The sequence below is a fragment of the Malaclemys terrapin genome, chromosome 1, assembly GCF_027887155.1.
Source record: "Malaclemys terrapin pileata isolate rMalTer1 chromosome 1, rMalTer1.hap1, whole genome shotgun sequence".
In the NCBI taxonomy this organism is placed as follows: domain Eukaryota; kingdom Metazoa; phylum Chordata; order Testudines; family Emydidae; genus Malaclemys; species Malaclemys terrapin.
The window spans coordinates 245,738,882-245,751,185 of record NC_071505.1 but is presented as its reverse complement, the minus strand read 5'-3'; the positions used below and the strand labels follow the sequence as shown (position 1 = coordinate 245,751,185).

At 40.0% G+C, this 12,304-nt stretch overlaps 1 protein-coding gene across 13 annotated transcripts in view; it reads right to left on the bottom strand.

Moving 5' to 3' along the window:
• The window catches only part of LMO7 (LIM domain 7), a 185,301-nt gene that overhangs the window by 82,065 nt on the left and 90,932 nt on the right, over positions 1 to 12,304 (bottom strand). For all 13 annotated transcript variants that reach the window (XM_054011491.1, XM_054011445.1, XM_054011460.1 and 10 more), the window contains exon 5: positions 11,020 to 11,126. In XM_054011491.1, coding sequence (XP_053867466.1) covers positions 11,020 to 11,126 — 107 coding nt within the window. The remainder of the gene's footprint in view (positions 1 to 11,019; positions 11,127 to 12,304) is intronic.

The window sequence follows — 12,304 nt, the reverse complement described above, 5'->3', positions numbered from 1 at the left end:
AAATGACCCTTGAAAATCCCTTAAATCACCCATAAAGTACAATTTTGTGTATACAAGCCTGTACAGTACTATGTATTGTATACAGCAATGCACAGTACAGAATATAATAAAGAGTACATATGCAAAATATAATTTTAAAGTATAAGAAAAAAAGACAGAAAGAAAGACAGAAAACAGTACAGTATTGTAAACCTGAACAGTCACCAATCATCCTGGATATTCTTGCTAGTCTTGTACTGTACACACTCCAATGATTAGTCTTCCTCTTCCCCTGACAACACTATTATTGAGTCATCAGGGCTTGATGTCGATCCAGGAGACGATGGGCCAGGCTTGGGTGACGGAGAGCGAGTCGTAGACAAAGTGGTTGGCTCTGGTTCAGCTCGAGAAGTTGATTGTGTAGGCTCTGCTGCTGCTGGTTGTTTTTTCTTTAAAAACCATGGCGATTGGCAACTGTCGCTGTTGTCTCTTGAGCTCTTTGAACATTTCTTGGTACAGTCTCAAATCATCCGTAATACTATGTGTGATTTTGAGGCTTCGTTCCATAGAAGGATCATATTCAGAAATTAAACCATTCAAGTGTTTCGCTGCTTGGAACACTTCAGAAAATTTATGAAGATTCCAAGTTGCTGGCTCTTCCTATTCATCATCATCTTCGTCTTCTGTAGACAATTTTATCAGTTCCTCTAACTCTTCGTTAGTCAATGTTTCTCTATGGCCCTCAATTAATTCCTCAATTTCTTCCTCGAGGATATCGACGAAGCCACCACCACCCACTTGCCTGGCCACCTGAACAATGAGTTGCAGTTCTTTGTCAATGGTCGGGAAACCCTTAAAATCATTCACAGCCTTCCCATAGGTTTTGCCAACATACATTGACTGTTACAGGCTTGATTGCATCCATTGCCTGTTTAATATAAGTGATGCAATCAGCAATGTTGAAGGACTTCCAACACCATCACATTAACATTGGGATCAGCATCCATAGTGGTAAGGATCCGTGGGAATGTAAGCCTCGTGTACGTGGCCTTGAAACAGCTAATGACGCCTTGGTCGAGAGGTTGGAGGATGGAGGTGGTATTGGGGGGGGAGAAAGACTACTTCAACGTCGTTATGCGCAAACAGGAGTGCCGCAGGGTGGCCAGGAACATTGTCTATGATCAGCAACACTTTAAAGTCAAGTCCCTTCTCTTCAAGGTACTGCTTGACCTCCACAATGAAACACTTGTGGAACCAAACCAGAAATAATACTGCCGTCACCCAAGCCTTTTTATTTTATTGCCAGAACACAGGCAGGAGAATTTTGTTCTTGCCTTTTAGGGCACGGGGATTTGCAGCCCTGTAGAGCAAGCCCAGCTTTATTAAATGCCCAGCCACATTGCCACAAAGCAACACAGTCACACAGTCTTTAGCTGCTTTGAAGCCAGGGGTTTGTCTTTCTGATTTCAAAATATAAGTGTGGGTGGGCATTTTTTTTTTTTCCAGAAGAGCCCAGTCTCGTCAGCATTAAAAACTTGTTCTGGAAGATAGCCCCTTTCCTCTATGATTTTCTTTAATTATTCGGGGTAGGCTTTTGCTGCCTCCTCATTGGCAGATGCAGCTTCACCAGTAGTCTGCATCTTTTTGAGTTGAAGCGGTTCCTAAAACTATTAAGCCAACCTTGGCTGGCTTTGAATTCCTTCTTATCAGAAGGCTGTCCCTCTTCGTCGGGAGGTTTGAACAGCGCATAGATGCTAAGAGCCTTTTCTCGCAACATGTTGCCATTGATAGGCACACATTTACGGTTCATGTCTTCCAGCCATAAGTTTAATGCCTTTTCAGTCTTCACTAAAGTCTTATCACGCACTTGGCTTGTCACCTTAGCAGTTACTGGAGCACTTAATGCCACAGCTGCTAGATTCGTTGCGGCTGTATTTACGCGCCACATTGGTGATGGACATCCCGTCTCTCAGTAAGTCCAACACAGCCAGTTTTTCCTCCAGCGTTGGAATACATCGCTGTTTCTTCGGTTGAGCCCCAGATGAAGTAGGTACCTTGTGTTTAGGGGCCATATTATACAGTACGTATTTTTAAACAGTATAGGCACAGTAGAATCTCACTCAGTGCGGTGAGATACACACAGTAGCAGAGGCACAGGGGGACTGAGTACTGTAGTGGGAACAGCAGATTCGCTTCTCCCATCCCACACTCACTCCAGGGCAGATGCAGTATTTAAACTGTTTTTTTGGTTTGGTTGGGTTTTTTTTGCCAACCCTCCAGGGTTATTATAGGGGAGAACCTTATCACAGGCCTAAAGACATGCTGTTGCTGTCAAGTCCCCTCCAAAAAATATTTTAGTGGAAACAGCAGATTCGTGTCTCACACTGGTGGAATCCCCCGCACTCCCCCCCCCCGCCGCGTAAAGCTGAAATTGCGCATGTTAAATGCGTGTAAGATGTGACAGACCTATATCCTACAGCAGAGAACCAGATGTAATTCCCAGAAGATCATGTCATCAATGCACCTTGAGCTGGCCAGATGGCCCCTTTAATCATTTGCTGGAGACAGTCTGAGTGTATTGCCTCCACAATGTTCTCACAATGCTAAGCCAGGGAGCGAGAAATGGTACTGTCCCCATACTAACATACAGGCCAACAGACCACAAGTGCAGTTCTCCCCACTAACTAGAGATTTCTCTCTATTCTCTACATTAGTGTATCCTTCCTCTTTTCTCTTTCTATCTGTCAGATGTTTATGACTGAACACCAACTATTGAAAAGAATCAGCCCCTCCTCCCCGAAAGGCGGGGGGGGGGGAGAGAAACCACACACACAAAATCAGCTTAAAAAAAAATCATAAGATTTTTGAAAAAAATTTTAAGGTTTAGATTTGTCCTCTTGTTTTACTTGCCATTTGGTTTTAGAACATTTACAGTACACTTGAGTCAAGTTTTTCAGGCTTTTCTCTGCAACCATGAGAAACTAGAAACTGATGTTTTTAAATGAAAGCTGAGATTCTCACAATCACATGACTCTAGGAGCCAGGGCTTTACTAAAACCACCAAATACTACAAGTCTTGCAATAAAACTACGAGAAGTTGGTAACATTGGTCATGCCTCAAAGACCACACTTGGAATACTTTAATGCTAAGCTTTACAACACAGGAAATTCTTTCATAAATTTTTGGCTTACTACCTTTTTTTCTAATTTTTTACCTATTCACCAGCATTTATTTTGTATTACCCATTCAAAATAAAAGGTCTTCATTTTTTTAAGCAGTTATACACTGCTGGATCTCCATTTTACTCTGACAGAGGCATTTGTCAACATGAGACAGACAGTCCCTATTCTTTACCATACATAGCAGTTGAATAACTAGGAAGCCCAATATTAGAATTTCTAGTATCAATAACATTTGAAATTTGACATCTCACTGAGGTAACTCTAGTAATTTTAAAGCTATTGAACTATAAGAACACTGCTACAACTGGGTGTGTCATTTTAAAAAGACCTTGGTAGGAAGTACTCAAGATTTTTAAATAGTAACTGTGTTGCTAAATGAAAGTCACTGAGCTCATGTTACACTCAAGCTGATATAATTGAAAAGAACCAAATGAATCTGAAAAGGCAACCCAATGCTATTTCAAATTAAAAACAATTGAGAAGTTGGTGGGTTTAAGAATAATACCATCTCATTTAGTTCTAAGTATAATAAATGTTTAGGCTAAAAAATTGTGGCAATAAATTACACACACTGAAGAGAATGAACAGAGATACATATACATTTAACTAAATAACCAACCATGAAATAAGAAGAAATGCACACAACTCTTTGGGATGCTGTATGATGGACAGGGCCACCTCGATCATTTATTTTAGACATGACACATTGCTATACTACACCAATAGCCAATAATTTCTAGAGATTTACAGAAAAACTGAGCCATAAATATCAGACACTAAGCCCTGTTCTCATCTTCATTGGCAGAAAGTCATTCATGCCGATATATTTCCCATGTCACACTACTGCTCTTCTAGTCACTTAACTGCCATGGTATGAAGAGATTTGCAATCTTCTATACATATAAATACCAGAATTTGGATAATGCAACCTGCACTTTTTCACAATCGTCCATCTTTAACAAAATGTTAAGCAACTGTTTTAAAAGCATAAACTAGTTATCAAAGAGAATAAAAAACATTAGAAAATTAAGAGTTCTATTTAGCATTATGGCAAATACAGCAAGTATTTACAACAGGAATTTCACATTACATCTACCAATAATCTCAACTGTGAAACCATGAAAGACTCCCATTTCCTCTACAGAAGTTGGAGTAAATTAACTTTTAAGTACATTGTGTTGAAAACATACCAAAATAACTCTACAGTGATTATTGCATATTCAAGCCTGGATTTTGACATGTGGCTCAAAGAATACAATCTGATTAGAATTGTGGGCTTTTTTGGTGTTTAACAGGCATATTCATGAGGTCTCAATGGCACAGTTGCAACCACATTACTGAAGATCATCAGTTTGTTTATATCAATTACTATATTTTGGTATGGCTTTTATCAAGATAGGACCCTCCATAGCCTTGCTGTCCTGAATCCAGTAAAACTCAGTCTGTCTTAAGGTGTTCCTAATACCAGTTGTGTTGGAAGTGAACTCCTCTTCCTTTAGAAGATAATTTACATTTATGCCAGAAAAATTAAATATTGTTCTGTGTATGATTATTTATATTATAATAATTTGTAATCCACCAATGTGCTAAGTACTGTCCCTCACATACAGGAAGAAAGTTCCTGCCCTGAAGAGCTTACAGTTAAGAAACAATTGATCTAATCTATTTTTAATAGTATAAGACACATTCTCTAACAACAATTGAGTCTCCAGTTGAGTTCAGCATATGAGCTAGTCACTTACTGTGGATCCTGAGATGAAACCAAAGACTAGTTTTGGACCTGCAGCCTCATCTGCAAATGTCACAGATGAAGACAATTGCTGATGAACTGTGTTGCTTTTAGCTTTACATCTTGCACGACTCTCCTTGATTGCAGCAATCAGTGAGCTCTCTAAATCTTTCAGTCTGAGGTGGCAGAACTGCTTCCATCAGATCTTGTCATGGGCCAAGAACTCCCTGGTGTTGAGTTCAACACTACAAGATTGGAGAGTGGCTTCGAGAGGTCTTTGTAACATTTTCTTGATCTACACCTAAACTAAGTTCCAATCTGCAGTTCTCCATAAAAGATGGCTTTCAGGGTTCTACTGTCAGACATATGGACCGGAGTACCATGCCATCTCAGCTGCACTCTCACTATAAAAGCTTCAATGCCTATGATGTTGTAGCACTCGAGAATCTTGGTGTTGGGAACCAAATCTATAAACAATACAGTGCACTAATAGGACATATGTACATTACTCAAATGTTTAAATGCACTGTGCTATCGGCATACACTAATACCATGCTGCACACCCAATTGCAGCTGATTTAAATGCGGGCAATTAGGCTCTGGTGAAAGCAGAGAAAAATAAGTTTGCTTGGGGATTTTAGGAGGCCTTGAATGGAAGTAGAGAAGTCAGCATACGGTAGAACCTCAGAGTTAGACACACCTTGGGAATGGAGGTTGTTCGTATCTCTGAAATGTTCTGCAACTCTGAACAAGAGGTTACGGACTTCAGCCATAGGGAGCTGGAGCTGTGGGGGCGGGAGGTCAAGGCTCTAAGCAGGGGGTAATGTCATCAGGGCTTCTGACTTTCGGAGTGCCAGGGCTCCAAGCAGAGGTTTCAGGGCTTCTGCCCCATGGAAGCACCAGGGCTCAGGCTTTAGACCTTGGGGGGGGGGGGGGAGTGCTGGGGCTCGGAGCTTCAGCCCCACAGCTCCATTCCCGGATTCTGCCCTGTGGGAGGTCGTCAGAACTCGGGGTTCCCCACAGCTCTGTTCCTGGTTGCAGCTGTAGGGGAGGACATGTCATGGCTCGGGACTTTAGCTACAGGGGGAGAGCTAGGGCTGAAACTGGTATTCCCCTTGTAACTAAAGACCCAATGATCCCCAAGTGACTGAAGCTGGGAATGGAGCCACAGGGCTGAAGCACTGAGCCCTGGCAACCCCCACAGGGTAGAAGCTGTGAACGGAGCTGAGGGACTGAAGCCTCGGCACTCCCCCAGATCTAAAGCTCTGAGCCAACCTCTCCATGCCTGGAGCCCTGATCCCCCGCAGCTGTAGCCCAAACCCTCCGGGGCTGAAGCCCTGTAGCCTTACAATACTTGCTATTTTGTTTTTGTCTCCACTGCTGCCTGATTGATTACTTCCAGTTCCACATGGTGTCCGGTTGACCGATAAATCCGTAACTCTGAGGTTCTACTGTATTAAAAAAAACTGTCTCTTTAGGACAACAAAACTACATTTTTTGTATAAAGTTAATAAACAAGGAATAATACATTAGCATAAAAACAAAATGCATACTAATTTGGAACAAGCTCACGTCATATGGTATATGAGAAACAGCATCAAAGTTCCTAACACGACGACACAGTGTACCAATTTGAGGCAAGTATATATATATACACTGTATATAATTCCACCTGTATATGTCAGAAACCTATCACTTGTATGTAATGTTTCTAATATTTTTTAAGACCATTTAGAGAGTCACTTATTCAGCACATACTGTTAATCCGCTGACAACCTTATTATGTTATCTGGGAACTCTCTGCAAGAGACTGCCTTGCCTCCAGGGTGATTGCATGACATTTGATCAACTTTCTGATGAAGAGTTATCCTAGTGTAAAGCTCTACCAGACGTTTGGCAGGAAATGACCACTCACTCACTCTCTCCTAACTCAAGTTTTAAGTGTGCCAAAATTTGCCAGGATATTCAATTTACTGCTCTACGATGTGGTCAAACTGAAATGTCTGAGCATTTTAGACATATTATGGAGGTATCATATGATACAGGTTATACAGAAAGTTGAATTTGTACTGAAACAAATTTAAGAAGCATGACAGTATGGTATTCAAGTATTTCCATTCTGCTCTAATCTTTCTGTATATTCGTACATGTGAATCATAAAAATGATCAATGGTTAAACCTACTTTTCCTACTAATTGAATAAATGGGGCCCTGTTGCGTGGTGGGGTTAAGATACTATTTTACATTACTATATGACACACCCATATTTGATCCCACTTTTTTCTCCAGGAGCTAGTAGAGGAACTAGGGGTGTTAAAGGAAAAGTTCTCAAAGCCAATTAAAAGGAAGGATAGAGAAGTGGTTAGAGAACTAGCCTAGGACTTGGAATTTGGGAGATCTGAGCTCAAATCATAGAATCATAGGACTGGAAAGGACCTTGAGAGGTCAATTAGTCCAGTCCCCTGCACTCATGACAGGGCTAAATAAAAACTAGACCATTCCTGACAGGTATTTGTCTAATCTGTTCTTAAAATCTCCAGTGATGGAGATTCCACAACCTCCCTAGGTAATTTGTTCCAGTGCTTAACTATCTGACAGTTAGGAAGTTTTTTCTAATGTCCTTCCTAGGCAGTCATTTCCCATTTTGTTTGTGTGCAATTGTTTTCCATAAGTGGAGTAGTTTGCATTTCTCCTTATTGAATTTTATCCTATTTACTTCAGACCATTTCTCCAGTTTGTCCAGATCATTTTGAATTTTAATCCTATCCTCAAAGCACATGGTATCATCCACAAACTTTATAAGTATACTCTCTATGCCATTATCTAAATCACTGAAGAAGATATTGAACAGAACTGGACCCAGGACCGATCCTTTTGGGACCCCACTCAATATGCCCTTTCCAGCTTGACTGTGAACCACTGATAACTGGTTGGAAAACTGTTCCCGAGAGTATTATGCACCCACCTTATAGTAGCTCCACCTAGGTTGTATTTCCCTAGTTTGTCTATGAGAGGGTCATGCTAGACCAGCATTTCTCAAATGCTGCCAGGGGCTTTTTTGCGGCCACAGCCTCCTGGGCTGTTATTGGAGAAGGGGCAGGGGGGGCAAAGTAGAGGTCCCTCCTGGATGCACTGCCTTGGTGTTGATTGCTGCTGCTGCCAGCAGTGGTTGGGCTCTACTCCCCCTGTGGAGACACCTGGGGCACAATGCTGGAGGACCAGGCAGCCAGTGAGTTCCCCACCTTCCCAGGGGTGGTGAGGTTCAGGCTTTGGGCTTCAGCCCTGGGATGGAAAGACAGTGGTGCAGCAGGCTCTGGCCACAGGGCTTCGGGCTCCAGTGCCCATCCCATCTCCCCCAGCCTCCCCATCCAGGGCTTAATTTTACTCAGCCCTGTCAAGCCTTAGGACAATCTGCTGTGAAAAGTGATACTTGTATGTTTGTTAATATCACTTTTCACAGCAGACTTACTAGCTAGCAATGAATAAATGACAATGATTTGGACGTGTATATGTGCATATTTAATTGTTTTTCCTAAAGTGAATTAAGTATTTTAGGAAAAAAGTGTGAGAGTGGCCACCAGCAAAAGTTGTTGGCTGCACTCTGAGGCTACCAAAAATTGTGTCTTTAGAATCCCTGTACTAGACAGTATCAAAAACCATACTAAAGACAAGACGCATCACATCTATTGCTGCCCCCCTCCACCCCACACCCATAAGGCTTGTAACTCTATCAAAGAAAGCTATTAAGTTGGTTTGACATGATTTGTTTTTGACAAGTCTATGCTGACTTATTTATCACTTTAAGAACATAAGAATGGCCATACTGGGTCAGACCAAGGTCCATCTAGCCCAATATCCTGTCTTCCGACAGCGGCCAATGCCAGGTGCCCTACAGGGAATGAACAGAACAGGTAATCATTTAGTGATCTATTCCCTGTTGCCCATTTCCATATCTTTTGCATGTTTGCAAACTGATTACTTGATTATTTAACTCTGTTTTGGGGTACCCAAGTTAAGCTGACTGGTGTGTAATTCCCTGAGTTCTCTAGATTTCCCTTTTTATAGATGGGCACCATATTTGCTCTCTTCCAGTCAACTGGAATCTCTCCTGTCTTCCATTAGTTTTTGAAGATAATTGCTAATGGCTCAGATACATCCTGGAACTCTCAAGGAGCTGACTAAGGAGGTATTTCATCAGGCCCAGTTGACTTGAAGACATCTAAATTGACAAAGTAATTTTAAACTTGTTCTTTCCCAATTTTATCCTCAGACCCTACCTCATTTTCACTGGTGTTCACTATGTTAGAGGTCCCAGTCATTACTAACCTTGTTGGTAAAAACTGATTTCCTGAGAGACTTTGGACAAGGCACTTACCCACTCTGTGCCTTAGTTCCCTATATGTAAAATGGTGATAACACTACTGCCCTATCACACAGGGGAGTTTGAGAATAAATAAATTAAAGACTGAGATGCTCAGGTATCACAGATACTAATGGGTGCCATATAAGTACGTAAATGAGATAGACAAGTCTTCTTTCAATTCATGGCTGACCACCACCACTCAGGCACACCTGCTACTTTTGTGACTTGGGTTTAGTACTCAGACAAGTTGGACAACATACCTTGCACAACAGTTTACTAACTTACTATCTGACCTCTCTCAAGTTTCAGATTGTCAGAATTTACTTTGCTGAAGACTGACTAATCACACCATTTAAAATTACTCTTAGCTATATTTTAAAGTCAATCTAGACTAAAATAGGGATTTGGAGACTTTTGTGAATAAATTACAGTAAGTTAGAGTTTACAAACATCTTAGCTCCTTGCACTGCATAAAGTCAGTCAAGAAGAATACTAACATTTTGAAACCCAGCAGTTAAATCATCATCAGCAAAATCAGGCCAAATAAATCCTCAAATATTTTAGAAGCATTTTGCTATCATAAGCATAAGAGTTTAATCCTGAATTAAGTTTCATTTTGCAATAGACATGAACATTTGAGCATATTCCCACACTAGCAATCTATACAAGAATCTTCCAAATTGAAAAAGCTGGGTTGTTTCACACTTTTTCCTCATCACCGTTACAAAAAGGGTTCCCACAAACTCAAACAATTCGACAAAATCGAAGGACATTTGTATTCAGTAAGTATCCTAGAATTTAAGATAGTCAATTTCTGTCCCCACCCACTGTCCCCCTTCCCCTACTGGAATTGAACAATTGAACAAAGGTGCCAAGCACTACAAAGCTAAATAGCCCAAGGAAAGATTTGCTGCATGCCATATTTACCTTAGTAATACCTGTTAACTACCAAGTTCTTGGCAGTTTATTAAGGGCTCTATCCTGTTATTAACTTCAGTGAGAACAGAACTCCCATTCAAATAAGAAAAGCATGAGTCCTAAAATTATGGGACGCAATGAGTTATATTGCAAGAACAAACATGTCTATTTCATGGGAAAATATTGTCATCTATAAACATAACAATTACTCTGAGTGTAATCCAACATCTAGTGGTTTGAAAACATTGTACTTCATTCCTGTTTCTCACCCCACTCTGAAGTGTGACATTCAGTAACAAATCTTTGAATTATATTCTGAGTGGAGAGAAGTGTGGTCCTTCAGAAATACAATACTCATACTCTACAGCAACTCATCTGAATGCCACAAATTACTAGTCTAATCCTTGAGATTTTTTTTTAAACTATGGATTTCAAAATTTAAACAAATAAATGAACAAATTTTTTTTAAAATTTATTTTAGTACCTTCTGGTTATTATAGTACACAATTCACCTACAGAGTTGTTTATTCTAACATTAAATTGTAACAGAACAGTTTCTGCTTCACATCTTTAAACACTAAATATTAATTAGCAACCCAGTATACTGGTACGTAAAAAATACTAATTTTAAATTACAAAGTAAGGTTCTCTATAGGAAATATTTGCACTAATTATATCAGACCTAACCTAATGACTTTAACAAAGCTAAGACCGTTCTGAGCTACACTGCTTCAAAAACTGCTCTGCTACCTGTTTTAAGCAAGAATTTTCTAGTCAAACATTTTTAAAAACTCTGACTGTAAAACATATTAGATAACTTTAAAAATATTAGGTGGAAAAAACTTACTTGACAGTAACTCGACTGGACAAATCCTGAAGATCACCAGGATGAAAAAGCTGAGCTTCTTTCAATCCAATATTTTCACAAGCTTTCAGAAAAACATTTATATTATCCTGTGAAGAAAAGTGGAAAGTGATTGCTTAGTTAAGCAGCACTGAGCAGGCATTGTAAGTTGATTAGTATGAACGCCTAAGTTTCAAAGTCCAGCTCATGGAAAAAAAAAAAAAAGCAATCTTACAGATCATAAATACTAGCAATATTTCATATACGTGGCTGGGCTAGTTGTGATCTTTGTGACTGACACACACGTTAAAGATTACCTGGTATAAGGCAAGTGGCTAGCCAGTAGGCAGTAATCTGCACTTTGATGTCAGTTCTGCTCTGCAAACAAACGCCCTCTTTCTAGCTTTGCACGACAAGCCTCACCTCTCGCCTTTAAAAATAACTCCAGCTACTGACATTCACCCACCCAGAAACTGTTGGCAATGGAGGAATAAGAGGAGGAACATTCTGTTTCTATGATTACAGATTACAGAATGATTGTGGAATACGGCACCTGGAATCTGGGTTTGGTTGCTGAACAGGCTCTTGAGAGAGAAAGAAACCAAACTGCATGATCAAGGAAGCAGCAAAAATATTTTTTTTATAGTATGGAACTATAAAATATAGGAGTGGTACAGTACTCACTCACTGCACCTGCTACAGACATCTGCCTAGTAAAGACAGGATAACCAATATATAACTGTAAAGATTGCACAATTCATTATTTCACTTTCTACTTCATAATCAACAAGCAATTTACAAGAAATTCCTTCTCATTAATATTATATCAACAGAAGAATTTCCCTTTGCACACACTTCACAACTCAACATGGGAGAAAGGGTTACAGGAGAGGGGAGGCTAATGTTACTTAATTCATAAGCTAATATAGCCATGTCATTCAAAGTTTCTGTACTTAAAGTACTAGGTCAGACTTTGCACAGTCTGTAAAACAGCCATTTCATCAACTCAATACCACCTTAAAACATCCTTTCCCCCTTTTTGCTGGAGGCAAGAGCTCAATAATTTACATTATAAAAGCCCCCCTCCCCCACTTCAAAAAAAACAACCAAAAAACAAAAACAGTAGCGTCTAATACAAAGCACTGTTCAGTAAGAACTACAGTTTTTGTAGGTCTTTAGACTCTAGTATGTCTTAGCATATTAATGGATAAATTAAGCTTCATTTCAGGAAAATGCTTGTGTAACATTTAACATGTAGACAGTGTTGTATTATACCATATGTCAGACC